At 40.5% G+C, this 13,711-nt stretch overlaps 1 protein-coding gene across 3 annotated transcripts in view; it reads right to left on the bottom strand.

Moving 5' to 3' along the window:
• The window catches only part of col14a1a (collagen, type XIV, alpha 1a), a 140,582-nt gene that overhangs the window by 125,016 nt on the left and 1,855 nt on the right, over positions 1-13,711 (bottom strand). The window contains exons 2-5 of one of the 3 annotated variants that reach the window (XM_058084546.1): positions 9,041-9,078; positions 8,428-8,571; positions 6,748-6,989; positions 2,194-2,300 (exon numbers count right to left, since the gene is read on the bottom strand). In XM_058084546.1, the coding sequence (XP_057940529.1) occupies positions 2,194-2,278 (85 nt within the window). In that variant the 5' untranslated portion in view covers positions 2,279-2,300; positions 6,748-6,989; positions 8,428-8,571; positions 9,041-9,078. Of the gene's footprint in view, positions 1-2,193; positions 2,301-4,802; positions 5,008-6,747; positions 6,990-8,427; positions 8,572-9,040; positions 9,079-13,711 lie in introns of those variants that run through there. The other 2 variants (XM_058084545.1, XM_058084544.1) reach the window with 2 other exon arrangements.

The raw sequence follows: 13,711 nt of genomic DNA on the forward strand, positions 1-13,711 counted from the left end.
TAACAATCAAAATACTCTTTTCTTTCTCCATTTCTGCTCAATATTTGTTCCAGCTTGTGGCTACTGTATTATGGAAAGCAGGAAGTGAACAAATGTAACAGTTACTGATTGTAAAAGTACCATATGGAGGGGTAGGATTTAATAAGCTTTGCTTCTTCCTACTCCTTTTGGACATGTGGAACTGTGAACTGATTATGTGATGCATTCAATTGTAATCTGATGCATGTTGAAATGAAATAAAACCATTACCATTACAGAGTTACCGTACTTCAATCAAACTACGGTGTGGGCTGAGGGTCAAACAGGAGGAGCGCACGTTAAAAAAAAAAATGACCGCCGTTATACACACACACAGAGAGGGAATCAGAGATATGCAAATAGTGTATTTCTGTCTCATTTTCATTTAATATATTTTGAGATAAATACAGCATTTGACCTTTTGCACTTCCACAATTGCACATTCAAACACTTGCACACCAATTTACACACTAATTTTTGAAGTGTCTGAGCACACAAACGACCTGACCATCAACCTCTGGGGGGGGCTCCATCAGGCATGGACACTGTACTATCACACCTGTCCAAGACCTGACAACCTGAGGTAGTCCAGCTTCCATTCTGTGGTGTTCTGTATATGATTGGGTTCAAAAGGTCAGCAAGGCGTATATCACAGTGTAACTTTCTTGTCCACCTCAGACAAAACAAACCTCATCCAATGAATGATCGGAATCGTGAAGGAAATACCTAGTTAGCATTTATTTTGTTAATTGGATATACTTTTATTTGCCATTTCATACTCGGAAGCAATGCCATATTTGATGTATATGTTTACTTTTGGTGAAAAATACATTAATTAAAAAAATTAAAATTAAATACATTTTTAAAAAATAAATTAAAATATAATCTAGTTACTCAACTTGGCATAACTTTTGAATGTTTTTTATCGCTGCACGGTGGTCGAGTGGTTAGCGCACAAACCTCACAGCTAGGAGACCAGGGTTCAGTTCCACCCTCGGCCATCTCTGTGTGGAGTTTGCATGTTCTTGCATGTTCGTGCACGGTGCGTAAGTGGCTAGCACGCTAGGAGACAGAGCTAGGAGACCGGGGTTCGATTCCCCCCTCTCTGTGTGGAGTTTGCATGTTCTCCCCGTGCATGCGTGGGTTTTCTCCGGGTATTCCGGTTTCCTCCCACATTCCAAAAACATGCTAGGTTAATTGGCGACTCCAAATTGTCCATAGGTATAAATGTGAGTGTGAATGGTTGTTTGTCTATATGTGCCCTGTGATTGGCTGGCCGGTACCAGTCCAGGGTGTACCCCGCCTCTCGCCCAAAGACAGCTGGGATAGGCTCCAGCATCCCCGCAACCCTCGTGAGGAAAAGCGGTAGAAAATGAATGAATGAAAAGTTATACTTTTATTTGCTATTTCATACTTGGAAGCAATGCCATATTTGCTGTATATGTTTACTTTTGGCAAAAAATAATAATATAAAAAAAACAGCACCTTTCGTCACTCGTGCAAACTTGCCGTAACATTTATCCTGTGATTGACTGGCGACCAGTCCAGGGTGTCCCCTGCCTTGTGCCCAAACCCAGCTGACATCGTCTCCACCTCACCCGTGATGCAAAAACAACTACATGTGGTGCAAAACGATATCAGCACATGCCCAATTAAGACGTACCACCAGATGATGACTCATTAGCACATCGTATTTTACTCATTTGTCAGCACAAACCCAACAGCTCACCACTTTGATTAAATCAAGATTACTGAGGTGCGGTTGATTGCGAGGCACAGCGGAGCGTTATATATATGTTGTGCGGCACATCGCGCAGCAAATCATCGCAGCCTTGAAGCCAGCTATTACACCACGTTTATTAAAATGGCTCTGAAGCGTGGCGGCATCTGCAGCCTAGTGGCAAGCGGTGCAGTGACACTGGGCTGAAACGGTACCGTGATAGAGATGATAGGCTCGTGGTTGCACGTGTGTGTGTCATCTGGTGGGTCTCAACCTGTTCATCAAACTGAGATGAGGCAGCAGGAGGAACCGTGAGGAAGGTTTACTGAGGAGAAGGTTAAAAAAACCCAAGTGTTTGGATTTGGAAAAGGTCAGAATGTGCATAAGGGAGTTGAAGGAGGGGTGACGATAAAAGTAGAGGAGGAGGAAAAGGAGAGAAATGTGCATAAACCTACCTTGATCCTGTGCTTTACTTGGGAAATGGGAAACAACAACAACCAGCAACACCAGTGGAGCCCACAAATAATCCCGAGATAACATCCTCACGCCCGGTACTGCAAACCTGGAAGAGAGTGACAGAAGAAAAGAAAAAGCACATTGATGAAACAATAAAATGCTAATTGGACCAAGACATCCAGTGACAGCCTGCAGGAATGCCATTCAGCTGTGGGAAGGAGCTCAATGGGTCACAAAGATCCACCTTGCTTCCTTCCTCCCCCACTCACACACAGCCCCAGGGCGCTGATCTGGAATCAGTTAGCCCCTTAAATGTCCACTTTGAGACAATTACACATCAGTCATTGAGCGGTCTAGACTGACCACGGAGCAGCCGCCGAGCCTCACGCCCACACGGGGGAGGCTGAGACAGAGGAGGACTTTGTTGGAAGAAGAAGAGACTAGAAGACGAGATAAATTTTGACTATTAACACATTGCTAGTTAAGGAACTATACAAGAAATATGCAACTGTATGGTAATATTTCATTTGAACATGCATCAGATTACAATTGAATGCATCACATAATCAGTTCACAGTTCCACATGTCCAAAAGGAGTAGGAAGAAGCAAAGCTTATTAAATCCTACCCCTCCATCTGGTACGTTTACAATCAGTAACAGTTACATTTGTTCACTTCCTGCTTTCCATAATACAGTTTAAGGTTTTTTTTTTTGTTTTTTTTTTACTTTAATTTTTTGTCCCGTACCAAAGTATGAGGTGATATGACCATCCAATGACATAATGGGTACCATAGTAACTATCAATATAGTGATATATATACACACAAGTTGATACAACGTACTGAACATATTACCTCAGTCAACTTGCTATGGACAACGGACTCATGTCTTGAGGACTAAAACAACATCACAGTCGTTCAACTTTACCGCACTGACTTGAATATAAGAAGACTAAAAAAAAGTCTAACATTATCGGGTCCCGTCTCTCAAAGTGAGTCAGAACTTTTCTTCCTGTTACACATTAACAACGCACCTCAGCGACAAGGCAACACAGAGACCCGCTCAACAAAGATGTCTTGAAAGCTTGTGCAAGTTAGCAAACAAAAGGTCTGAGAGTTAAGAGTTATGACGCAGAAGAACGCTGATCATCAACTGCTAAGAAATACAATAACTGTTATTTATATAACTCATTTCTCTTGTCATTTTGTGCTTCGTGCACACACTCTTATCACGAAAAACACACAAGAAATGCATATGATGGTGTTTTAAATTTAAAGTTAAAGTGGATCTTGATTGTGTGAAAAAAAATCCAATATCAACGGGTTTCCAAAGGCTGGAGCACTGCGTGATAAAGTGGACACACAAAACAAAACCAAAGGCTAATTTGCTTCCTTACGAAAGTGACACTGAGAACTGACAACGAAAGAGAGAGGGAGGCTGACAAAGTGTGTGATGAAGAACATTTCCGACAGTGGAGGAAGATGACTTTTCTGTTTATATTACATGCACCGTTCGGGACTCTTTGTAATTATTTAATTACAATTTTTCAAAAAAATTCTGTATAACATCTTACTGTGTACTAAATAGCCCATGCTACACCTGTGGCTTGTAGTCAGCTGTGCTCAACAGAAATCAGACAGAAATACAAAAGAGTACTACCAAAACAACCCTTCAAGAGTATTATTTCAAAAAAAACTATAAACAGCCACAGTGTCACTGACACAGAATTTATACTCTGATATATTGGCCGAGTATAGTTATGTATGTCGTTCAAGCAAACCACACCTTTAAAAACACCTCCACACAAAGAAAATGACCTTTTACCTTCCCCTGACAGTCACGCAAAAACAATTCCACCACCGTTCTATTCGTCTATATTAAATATAGAAAAAAATCACTTTCAATTTGGACTTAATCTTAAATATGAAAAGTCAGTTTGGAATATTATTATAAATATTTGGCTTAAAAGGAAGTTGATCTGCACAAATTGCCATGGAAAAAAATACAAACAATAAATCATTTAATGTCTACTATTAATAAAAACAACATTTAACCTTATACTAGCTACTCCATGCATCCATTTTTGACCAAAACAACAAATTTAACAGAGCAAGGGAAATGAATTACTGCAAATGAATGGATGACAAACACAGCACAAGTTTGATTGACAGCTCAAATGGGAAAGACTGTCTAAATTGCTCATTGTCCATCCACATATAGAAGAAAGATCTCCTGTCTTCACCTCTCACTTTTCTTACTCAGCACCTTTGATACTCATTAAAACTCACACCGGACTCAGGACTCCATGGGTAGACCCCATCAGATGGGTTAATAAAACAGAACTTGCAACAAAGTTTTGACAAGATTTGCTTCCTCCCGCATGTGGAAGTATAAGATAACATCACAAGGAGGTGAAATTTGATGAATGGGTGTTAAATATTCCAGGAGATGGGAATGTTTTTTTTTTACCTGACAAACAAACGAATTTACGCACAAGTTTCTGACTTGGAATATGAGATGAATCCTCATTACCTGCAACCACACGCACCTGAGACCTGCTCTCAATCATGCACACTCACAAACGAATGAATGAAATCGCATTTCCTACCTCTTCACACATAAAGCAAGAGTCCCTTTCCAAACCAAAAAAAAGGGAATCCCGTGAGAAGGCAAACAAGCGCGCCGCTGCGTTCCTTCCTTCCCCTTCTCCTTGGGTGTCACCCCCTTCTTTCTCGCAGAATACGGCTCGCTTGGTCAGGAGTGGGTGTTTCTCTCCTCGTTATTCAGTCATCCCTCCCTCCGGCTAATCCTTCCTGTCCCAGCCCTCTCCATCTCTCATCTCACACTGTGAGATGACACAGGCGCCACGCAGTGCCGCTGCGCAAAAAAAAAAAAAAAAAAAAAAAAAAAAAAAACCCGCGATCATCCTGCAAGTCGCACCCGGGCTGCAGCAGCGCTCCCCTGGGTTACTATACGGAGCTTGTGCTGGGAGAGGAGGGCACTGGGTCACTGCCAATCAAATTTAGGCAACGCACGGAAACGTCTAAGCATAATCATGCAGGTGACCTATGGAGAACTTTCTTCACTTTGAGTTTCTAAACTTTTCCACACTAATATTAAATTTGGTTGTTGCATTTTATATATAAAGTTGAGCATACTTCACATTTACCCAACCATTGTATAATGGCACAGTACTATACAACTAAAAGCTGGATATACTGTTTATTTACCATCTACTAAGTAGATAAGATAATTGTGTCTTGCCTACAGTCAACTATGGTGGTGGTAGTGTTATGAATTGGGGCTGCATGAGGGCGGCCACTTCAGGGGAGTTGAGAAAAAAAGAGCCTTTTTCAGTGGGTTGTCAAAAAAATAAATTACGTAACAACCCATTCATTCATTTGGGGCGAAAGCCGGAGTGCACCCAGGACTGGTCGCCAGCCAATCACAGGGCACATATAGACAAACAACCATTCACACTCACATTCATACCTATGGACAATTTGGAGTCGTCAATTAACCTAGCATGTTTTTGGAATGTGGGAGGAAACCGGAGTACCCGGAGAAAACACACGCATGCACGGGGAGAACATGCAAACTCCACACAGAGATGGCCGAGGATGGAATTGAACCCTGGTCTCCTAGCAGTGAGGTCTGTGCGCTAACCACTCGTTCACCATGCAGCCCCCGTAACAACCCAATGTCTGTTAATGAAGCTCATGTTCTTGTCTGCGCTATTCATTTGCTACACCGCCGTGAGGTACATACCATGTTTCTGGGCAACGTCATCAAGCTTGAGATGGAGAGAGAGAGGGCATAGATTGGCTAGTCTCAATATTGCCAGAAAACATCTTCATGATGTCCAAGACATTTGGGGAAATACTATGCGGTCTTACAAGACAAAATCTGGCATAAAAGTAACTCTGCCTTTCAGAAAAGGAATATCATATCAACAGTAAAATATGGTGGAGGTAGTGTGATGGTCCGAGGCTGTTTTGCTGCTTCAGGACCTGGAAGATTTGCTGTAATAAATAGAACCATGAATTCTGACTTTGAATTTTGACTTTGGAGTGACTTAGTCAAAGTCCTGACCTGAATCCTATTGAGATGCTGTGGCATGACCTTAAAAAGACTCTTCATGCCGGAAAAACCTCCAATGTGACAACAGTTCTGCAAAAATTAGTGGGTCAAAATACCTCTATTAGCACTGCAAGTTATCGCAAACGCTTGATTGCAGACAAAAGCTGAATTTCTGATCTGGCATAAAAGAAACTCTGCCTTTCAGAAAAGGAATATCATATCAAGTAAAATATGGTGGAGGTAGTGTGATGGTCCGAGGCTGTTTTGCTGCATCAGGACCTGGAAGATTTGCTGTAATAAATAGAACCATGAATTCTGACTTTGAATTTTGACTATGGAGTGGCCTGGTCAAGCCATGCTATGCTATGCTATGCGCTAGTTTATGAGCTACTTTAACAGACTGTAGTTAAGTTAAACTGTCCTTTAATGTAGACAAAAACCATAAAAAAAACAAAAAGTCTTTTAACACTTACTTGTGCTGTGTGGCTCGCCCTCAGGCTGAAAGAACCATGGGAAATAGAGGCTGGTGAAATGTCCTTGGATGGGTGGAGACACACCAGGTGTGTCCCTGGGGCTCCTCACACATTCTGGTCTCTGCCAAACAACCGTCCTCATACCATAAACACTGTCATCAACTGGATCAGGAGTCTTTTTTCCTTCTTGTTGTTCCCCTCGTCCTCCATCCTGTCCTGTTGGTGCTCAATTTCATCTTCATCTGTGGACAGGATGCAAACATCACACCAAAGCACTCAATTTCAACTACTGGCTTTCAATTTTTTATCCACAGGACGACTCTACCTTTATCTGATTGAAAGCATGCAACAAAATCTCACCTTTTAGCGTTTTCTGCAATAACTTTACTGTAATAAGTGTGTGTTTTTACTTAGTAACAAAAACAGCAGATTTAATTGAAACATATTGGCTTTTAACGGGCAAAATCGCCATAATATAATTATTTTATATGTACATTCCAAACATAGTAAGTTCTAAATGAGTGACTCATTTCAAGTGGGGGAAAAATTGTCTATATTTTTATAGCATATTATATTTTTATTATATTTTTTTAGACTTAACTTTTTTTTTACTTATTTTAAAAACACTAAAAAAATAATTGTGTGAAAATCTCATAATAATAAAGCTAATATAATAAATAATAATGAATATATTAATAATCAAATACTCCTTGAAATGCATTTGAAGTTATTGACTTGTTTAAAGAAATATTTTTTTTTTGTCATTTGGGAAGAATGTGCGGGTGAAGGACCATTCTGCTAGTAGTTTGAGGTTTGAGGAGTTCCGCTCGCTTCGGAACTGAAGGGTTCCTCAGGCGTGGCGCTGGGACAGGTTTGGGACGCCGTGGGCCAAGCACCAGGAGAGTGGAAGGCTTGAAGGGGCCATACAGCGGCAGGAATCCAGGAATGACAGGTTTGAAGTAGCATGTGGTGCTAAACCATACAATGCAACAACACAAGAAGCAATTATTAGCATTAGCAAAAATTAGCATCTAGTGCTATATCAATACAGTCATCCCTCATTTTTATGCAGTTAATTGGTTTGAATGTCTGCAAAGTAGAATTTAATATTGATAAACAAAATATTTTGAGTTAGCGCAAAGAAAACCTGTTTATGATTCAGTTTTTTAACATAATTAGAACCCTGTAGACATGAAATAACACCCCTATAGTTACCTTTACGCTCTTATTATTGTTTGTTTACACCACATTTTGTAGGCTACTGAGCTAACAGTTTCCCTCTCCAGATGCAACCATGGATCATTAAACCAACGCAACAATCAGTCCTAAGGTCATATGTCAGGTTTGTGGAATTAAAACGAGGCAAGAACATGCAGCAACAAAAGACGACTGAATTTATATTAAAAACACTTTTTGTAGGAACTAAATGACCCATCTGACTGGAAAACAACAGAATGTTTTGCATTTAAATTGATATTTGCACATCATCAACCTGTGCACTCCCAGATGACTTTTGATGGACGGCTTCTTTGTGCAGACTTCATGCCCAGAGGATGAACCATTTGTTTGTAATTCTTTGTTTTTAATCCCTACACGTCCACATTTCCGCTTTTTATTTGTTTATCCTTTTATGGTGTCATCTTTTTTTTTTTTTTTACACATCGTCACTCTCACCCTTACCTCTTATCCCATCTCTTCAATGCCGCCGTGCTCCCCAAAAGGGACCCTGTTGAATAAAACCGTCAGTCTCCTGGTGGAGCTGAGCTGGGGGGTCATTCTTCTCAAGTTGGTACGTCTGACAATGCACCACAATATCTTTCAGACCTGCAGGAAGTAACAATCACAGTCATCGACACAGCAATACACATAGTCAATAAATGAAATACTGTATCTACCACTACAGCTACCTAACTATATAAACTATCATAATATGTCTCGCAACTGCAAACATCCAGACAGCATTGCACTGAAAATGAAATTCTGACATGCAATTACGCCTGCTTTGACACTGAAAAAGGTTCATCCTGTCAAAAGATTTTTTTTAATGCAATACTTTTTGAAGATGTGAAATTCTGAACAGTTTTTTTCCCCTCATTTACTGCCATTCCCTCATTCATCACACTGTGTTGACAACCCGGTGTCATTATTGTTTTGGACATTCATTCACACGCAATCATAGGTTGTTGTCCTTGGTGAAGACCAATGAATGATATGCGGTCAGGAGAGGCAGGATATGATAAAAACAAACACATAACATCCATCCATTCATCCATCCATTTTTTATGCTGCTTACCCTCACCATGGAATGGATGTGTGATAGAAGAGTTTCAGCTGAAATGAAAGGAAAGGTATACAAAACTGTGGTGAGACCAGCCATGTTGTTTGGTCTAGAGACAGTGCCACTGAGGAAAAGACAGGAAGCAGATCTTTGGGAGTGACCACGATGGATAGGATCAGGAACAAATCCATCAGAGGGACATTACATGTTAGAGACCTTGGAGATAAAGTCAGGCCGAGATGGTTGAGATATGTCCAGAGGAGAGATACTGAATATATCGGTAGAAGGATGCTGCCAGGTAGGAGGCGTAGAGGAACGCCAAAGAGGAGGGTTATGGATGTAGTGAAGGAGGACATGAGGGCAGTTGGTGTGAGAGACAGATGCAGAAGTCATGGTTGGATGGAGGAGATTGATTTGCTGTGGCGACCCGTAAAGGGAAAAATACTGGAGCCTAACCCATCTAACTTGGGCCGAGAGGCGGGGTACACCCTGGATTGGTCACCCGGGGTACCAACCATAAACACTCACATTCATACCTATGGGGAACTTAAACATACTGACAGAACTTTTCGGATTTCGGTGCTGAGGAAAGTAGTTCCAACAGTTGAGTAAACAATATGCGTTGAAAAGCATCACAAAAATCAGACCCCACAAATTGCTAAGCCGTCGTATCATTTCGCCATCTACAGCGACAACAGAACGGTCAATGACAGCAGTTTTGGACAAGACCGGATCGGACCTTTAGTTGGGGAGGAGGGGTGTACAACTTTGAGTCCTATCAGTCCTCACATTGCTCCTCCTTTTGGGTATTAGGGTCTATTTGTATGTCCATCTTTCTTAAAGCAATCTACTAGTGCCTATAGCAGGTGTGTCTGCTAATGTGAGAACAGTTTAGCTTTCTGTTAGGAACTTCGGGCCAAGCAGTTCAATCTTCATCCCATCAGATGGATGGATTTTAACTCTGTGCCTCCATAATTCATGGTAGTGCCTTTTGGCAAACACTCACGGGGGCTGTCGTGTGCCCTTCAGTGAGAAATGGCTTCCATCTGGTCACTCCACCGTGACAAGCTGCTGCAATGACTCTTGTCCTTCACTAAAGGTCCAACCATTGGAACTTTGGCTCTTATTTACAGGGAACACTGGGTACTCGTGTGAGGCATTTTGCTCAAGTGTTCACTACTCGACTGCTTGAAGGTAACATTCTTCGAGCTCAAAACCAAACCCAAAACTCTGGAATGCACACACACAGTGTGTTGTTAATAATAAGCGGCAGGTTAATATGAAGGCAGACCACAAGCTAGTGATTAGTCTGACTGGTCACAGTTATTAGTCGCTTTGTCATCAGCTAGCCTGTTCTTCCCACACTATGAAGTGTGGGGTGGTTTACTTGACTTTGCTACACACAATGAATGGACGGATTGACAGCTTATATTGTCCAAGAAATGCTACTTTTTGAGAATTAAAGAGAAAAGACATTGAAGTGAATTGAAAAGATGTGACATTTTTTCGAAAAACGCTTTTTTTAATCATTTAATTGAAAAAAAAACAAACAAAAATAAGTAGTACAATATTAGAAATGCGGTTATTCTAGGCTGTAATACTTGATTGTCATGATCTGCACTTGAACTGCATGGTGGTTGAGTGGTTAGCATGCAGGCCTCACAGCTAGGAGACTCGAGTTCAATCCCACCCTCGGCCATTTACATACTCTGGTTTCCTCCCCCATTCCAAAAACATGCTAGGTTAATTGGCGACTCCAAATTGTCCATAGGTATGAATTTGAGTGTGAATGGTTGTTTGTCTATATGTGCCCTGTGATTGGCTGGCGACCAGTCCAGGGTGTACCCCGCCTCTCGCCTGAAGACAGCTGGGATAGGCTCCAGCAACCCCCGCGACCCTTGAGGATAAGCGGTAGAAAATGAATGATCTTCACTTGCTTTGGTCTGCTGGCCCCTTTGGACTCCTGCCTTGTTCTCCTGGTCTGCACACCTGTTTACCGAAGTTAATGCTGCAATTATTGACCGAGCCAAGGCTGTAATAGCCTTATACCAATAATTCCACTTTCTGCCTCATTTTTGGATCATATTCTATTGCATGTTTTGTGTTTTTCCAATGGAAATGAAATCAGGGGATCCTATGACAAAAAGTGAATTAAGAAAAAAAATCAATAATTTTTTATTTGAGATCCGTGAAGGGACCGTTTTATGTCCGTAGGGTAAAAAGGTTGCTCTAATATACAGTTATTAGGTCCAAAAATGATACTGTTTACAAATAAATGTTATTACCAATTATTGACCCAGCAGGGGCTCGAATAGCCTCATTCCAATAATTCCACTTTTATCATTTTTAGAAAATAATGCCTAATTACTTTTTTCCTATGTCTAAGTTTAAGGGCCCTCAAGCTCTGATACTACTGTACCTCCAGAGGCAGAACATTTCCCTCCACCCTTCGATTCAGTGTCAGTGCAATTCATGTCGAAGCATTACCTGGAGAGAAAGGTGCAAAAATACACTTCTTCTCCAGACAGTGTGAAAAGGGCTACTTTCACAGCCCCATCACACTACGAGGCTACGCTCACACCTTTCACGTTTGATTAAAATGAACTCTTGTGCGATTGCGCTCATAGTAGGGCTGGTTTGGTCGAGTGTGAATGCAATCGTTTCAACACGGGTGCATAGTAAACAAGTGACAAGCAGGTGTTATAGGCATCAATATGGAAACAACAATAATTCAACACATGGGTTATTAAAGAAAATGTATGTAGGCCTGGTAATCAGTACAAATTAGTCAAACATTAAGAATGAAATACACCCAACTCAAAGGGATGTTGGACAGATTGTGCTTGCTGTGACTTGTCCTGATAGCCAAGTGGTGGACATGGTGGATGGGAGGAGGTAATCCAAACACTGTAATCACAGCTTAAAATCACACAGTCCATCATCCACCTTGAAACACCTTTGTCAACTTTTTGTACTGACGACTGCACATCAAAAAATTGACAGGAGTTATCATTTTGTAGAAAGATTTCTAAAAAGTGACACATATAAAGACAAAGTTTTTGTGTTATTATTAGGGATGTCCGATAATTATCGGTACAGATAATCAGTATCGGTTGATATCGGTATCAGATTTTTTTCCCTATCATGAAAACTGATATTTAAAAAAAATGCTGTTCCCAACACATATTGTATGTGTTCATTCACCACCTTACACATATCGGTATCAGCTGATATCGGTATCGGCTGATATCGGCATATCGGTTCATTCATTCATTCATTCATTCACTTTCTACCGCTTATCCTCACGAGGGTAACGGGGGTGCCGGAGCCTATCACAGCTGTCTTCGGGGCGAGAGGCAGGGTACACCCTGGACTGGTGGCCAGCCAATCACAGGGCACATATAGACAAACAACCATTCACACTCACATTCATACCTATTGACAATTTGGAGTCGCTAATTAACCTAGCATGTTTTTGGAATGTGGGAGGAAACCGGAGTACCTGGAGCTCTGGGATAGGGTGGAATCGAACTTGGGTCTCTTAGCTGTGAGGCCTGCCTGTGTAGTGAAAATCATCAAACGCTTTTATAAAAAAAATGTATAGAATGTGACAATATGACGGGCCCATATAAAGTGAGCTAATTTGTTCTGGTAATAAATCCACAAGTTTTGTTTGACTTTTAAGGAAAACGGTGGTAAAATTACAAATTATGTCTCTTTTGGGGGATCTTGACATTGAAGGTTATACTCTACAAAAGAAGATGCCACATTTACTACCCTCTTGATAGTTTTTTATTGAATAAGTTTCTGTTGTCTTTCTGTTGTAGATTTCTCCACTGTGGGACGAATAAAGGCTGAAATGTTACACCATTTTTAGCACAATACTGGCATCTGCTGGTAGCTTTGTGCTACTGCGTCGTTATGTTTAGTAGTGTACCTAATGTGTTTATGAAAAAGAATGTAGTTTTAATAAATGTAGTTTAAATAAATCCACAATTTTCTCACGATATTATGTTTATAATATTATATTCCTAAATAAAATATAATAATAATAAAATTTAAGAATATTGGGATGAACACTGACATATCTTAAAGCCATGTATTTGCATTTTCAAATCCCAAAGCACACACACAACTTGCACAGTAACACATAATTTATTTAACATTTAATCAACATGTAATACAGTAACTATTAATTCTAGCTAACAGAGCTTTAGTTGATTTCAAAAGCAGGGATTTTCTACATAAAAACTGCTAAAATATTCATTCATATGTATTCCCTTTTATAGACGGACGAGTTAAACGCTGAAGAGGAACTATGAATAGATCAACCGTTAAATTGCAGAGGAAATACATTCTCCCATCAGCCCTGCATCTTAAACTAATCTTGTGCCTTCGAAAAGGATGTGTCTGTCAAACACTGATTGTCATTGTCAAGATGGTTGGCTACAGCCGCACACCAGCGACAGTTTATACGCAACACAACAACATGTAAAGAGCAGCAAATAAAAAAAGTCATTAAGGCATGATGTTGGCCTTTGACGTACTACTGTATTTCAAATCCAACTGAAACTTTCTTTTAGTTGCAAAGTGATTTTTTTTTTTGTACAAAAATAAAGGCCTACACCAGACATGGCAATGGTTGTCCTTAGGAAGCATTCATGTAATGTTTGTATCTCCATTGGA

This window comes from Doryrhamphus excisus, chromosome 10 (genome assembly GCF_030265055.1).
Source record: "Doryrhamphus excisus isolate RoL2022-K1 chromosome 10, RoL_Dexc_1.0, whole genome shotgun sequence".
Lineage (NCBI taxonomy): Eukaryota > Metazoa > Chordata > Actinopteri > Syngnathiformes > Syngnathidae > Doryrhamphus > Doryrhamphus excisus.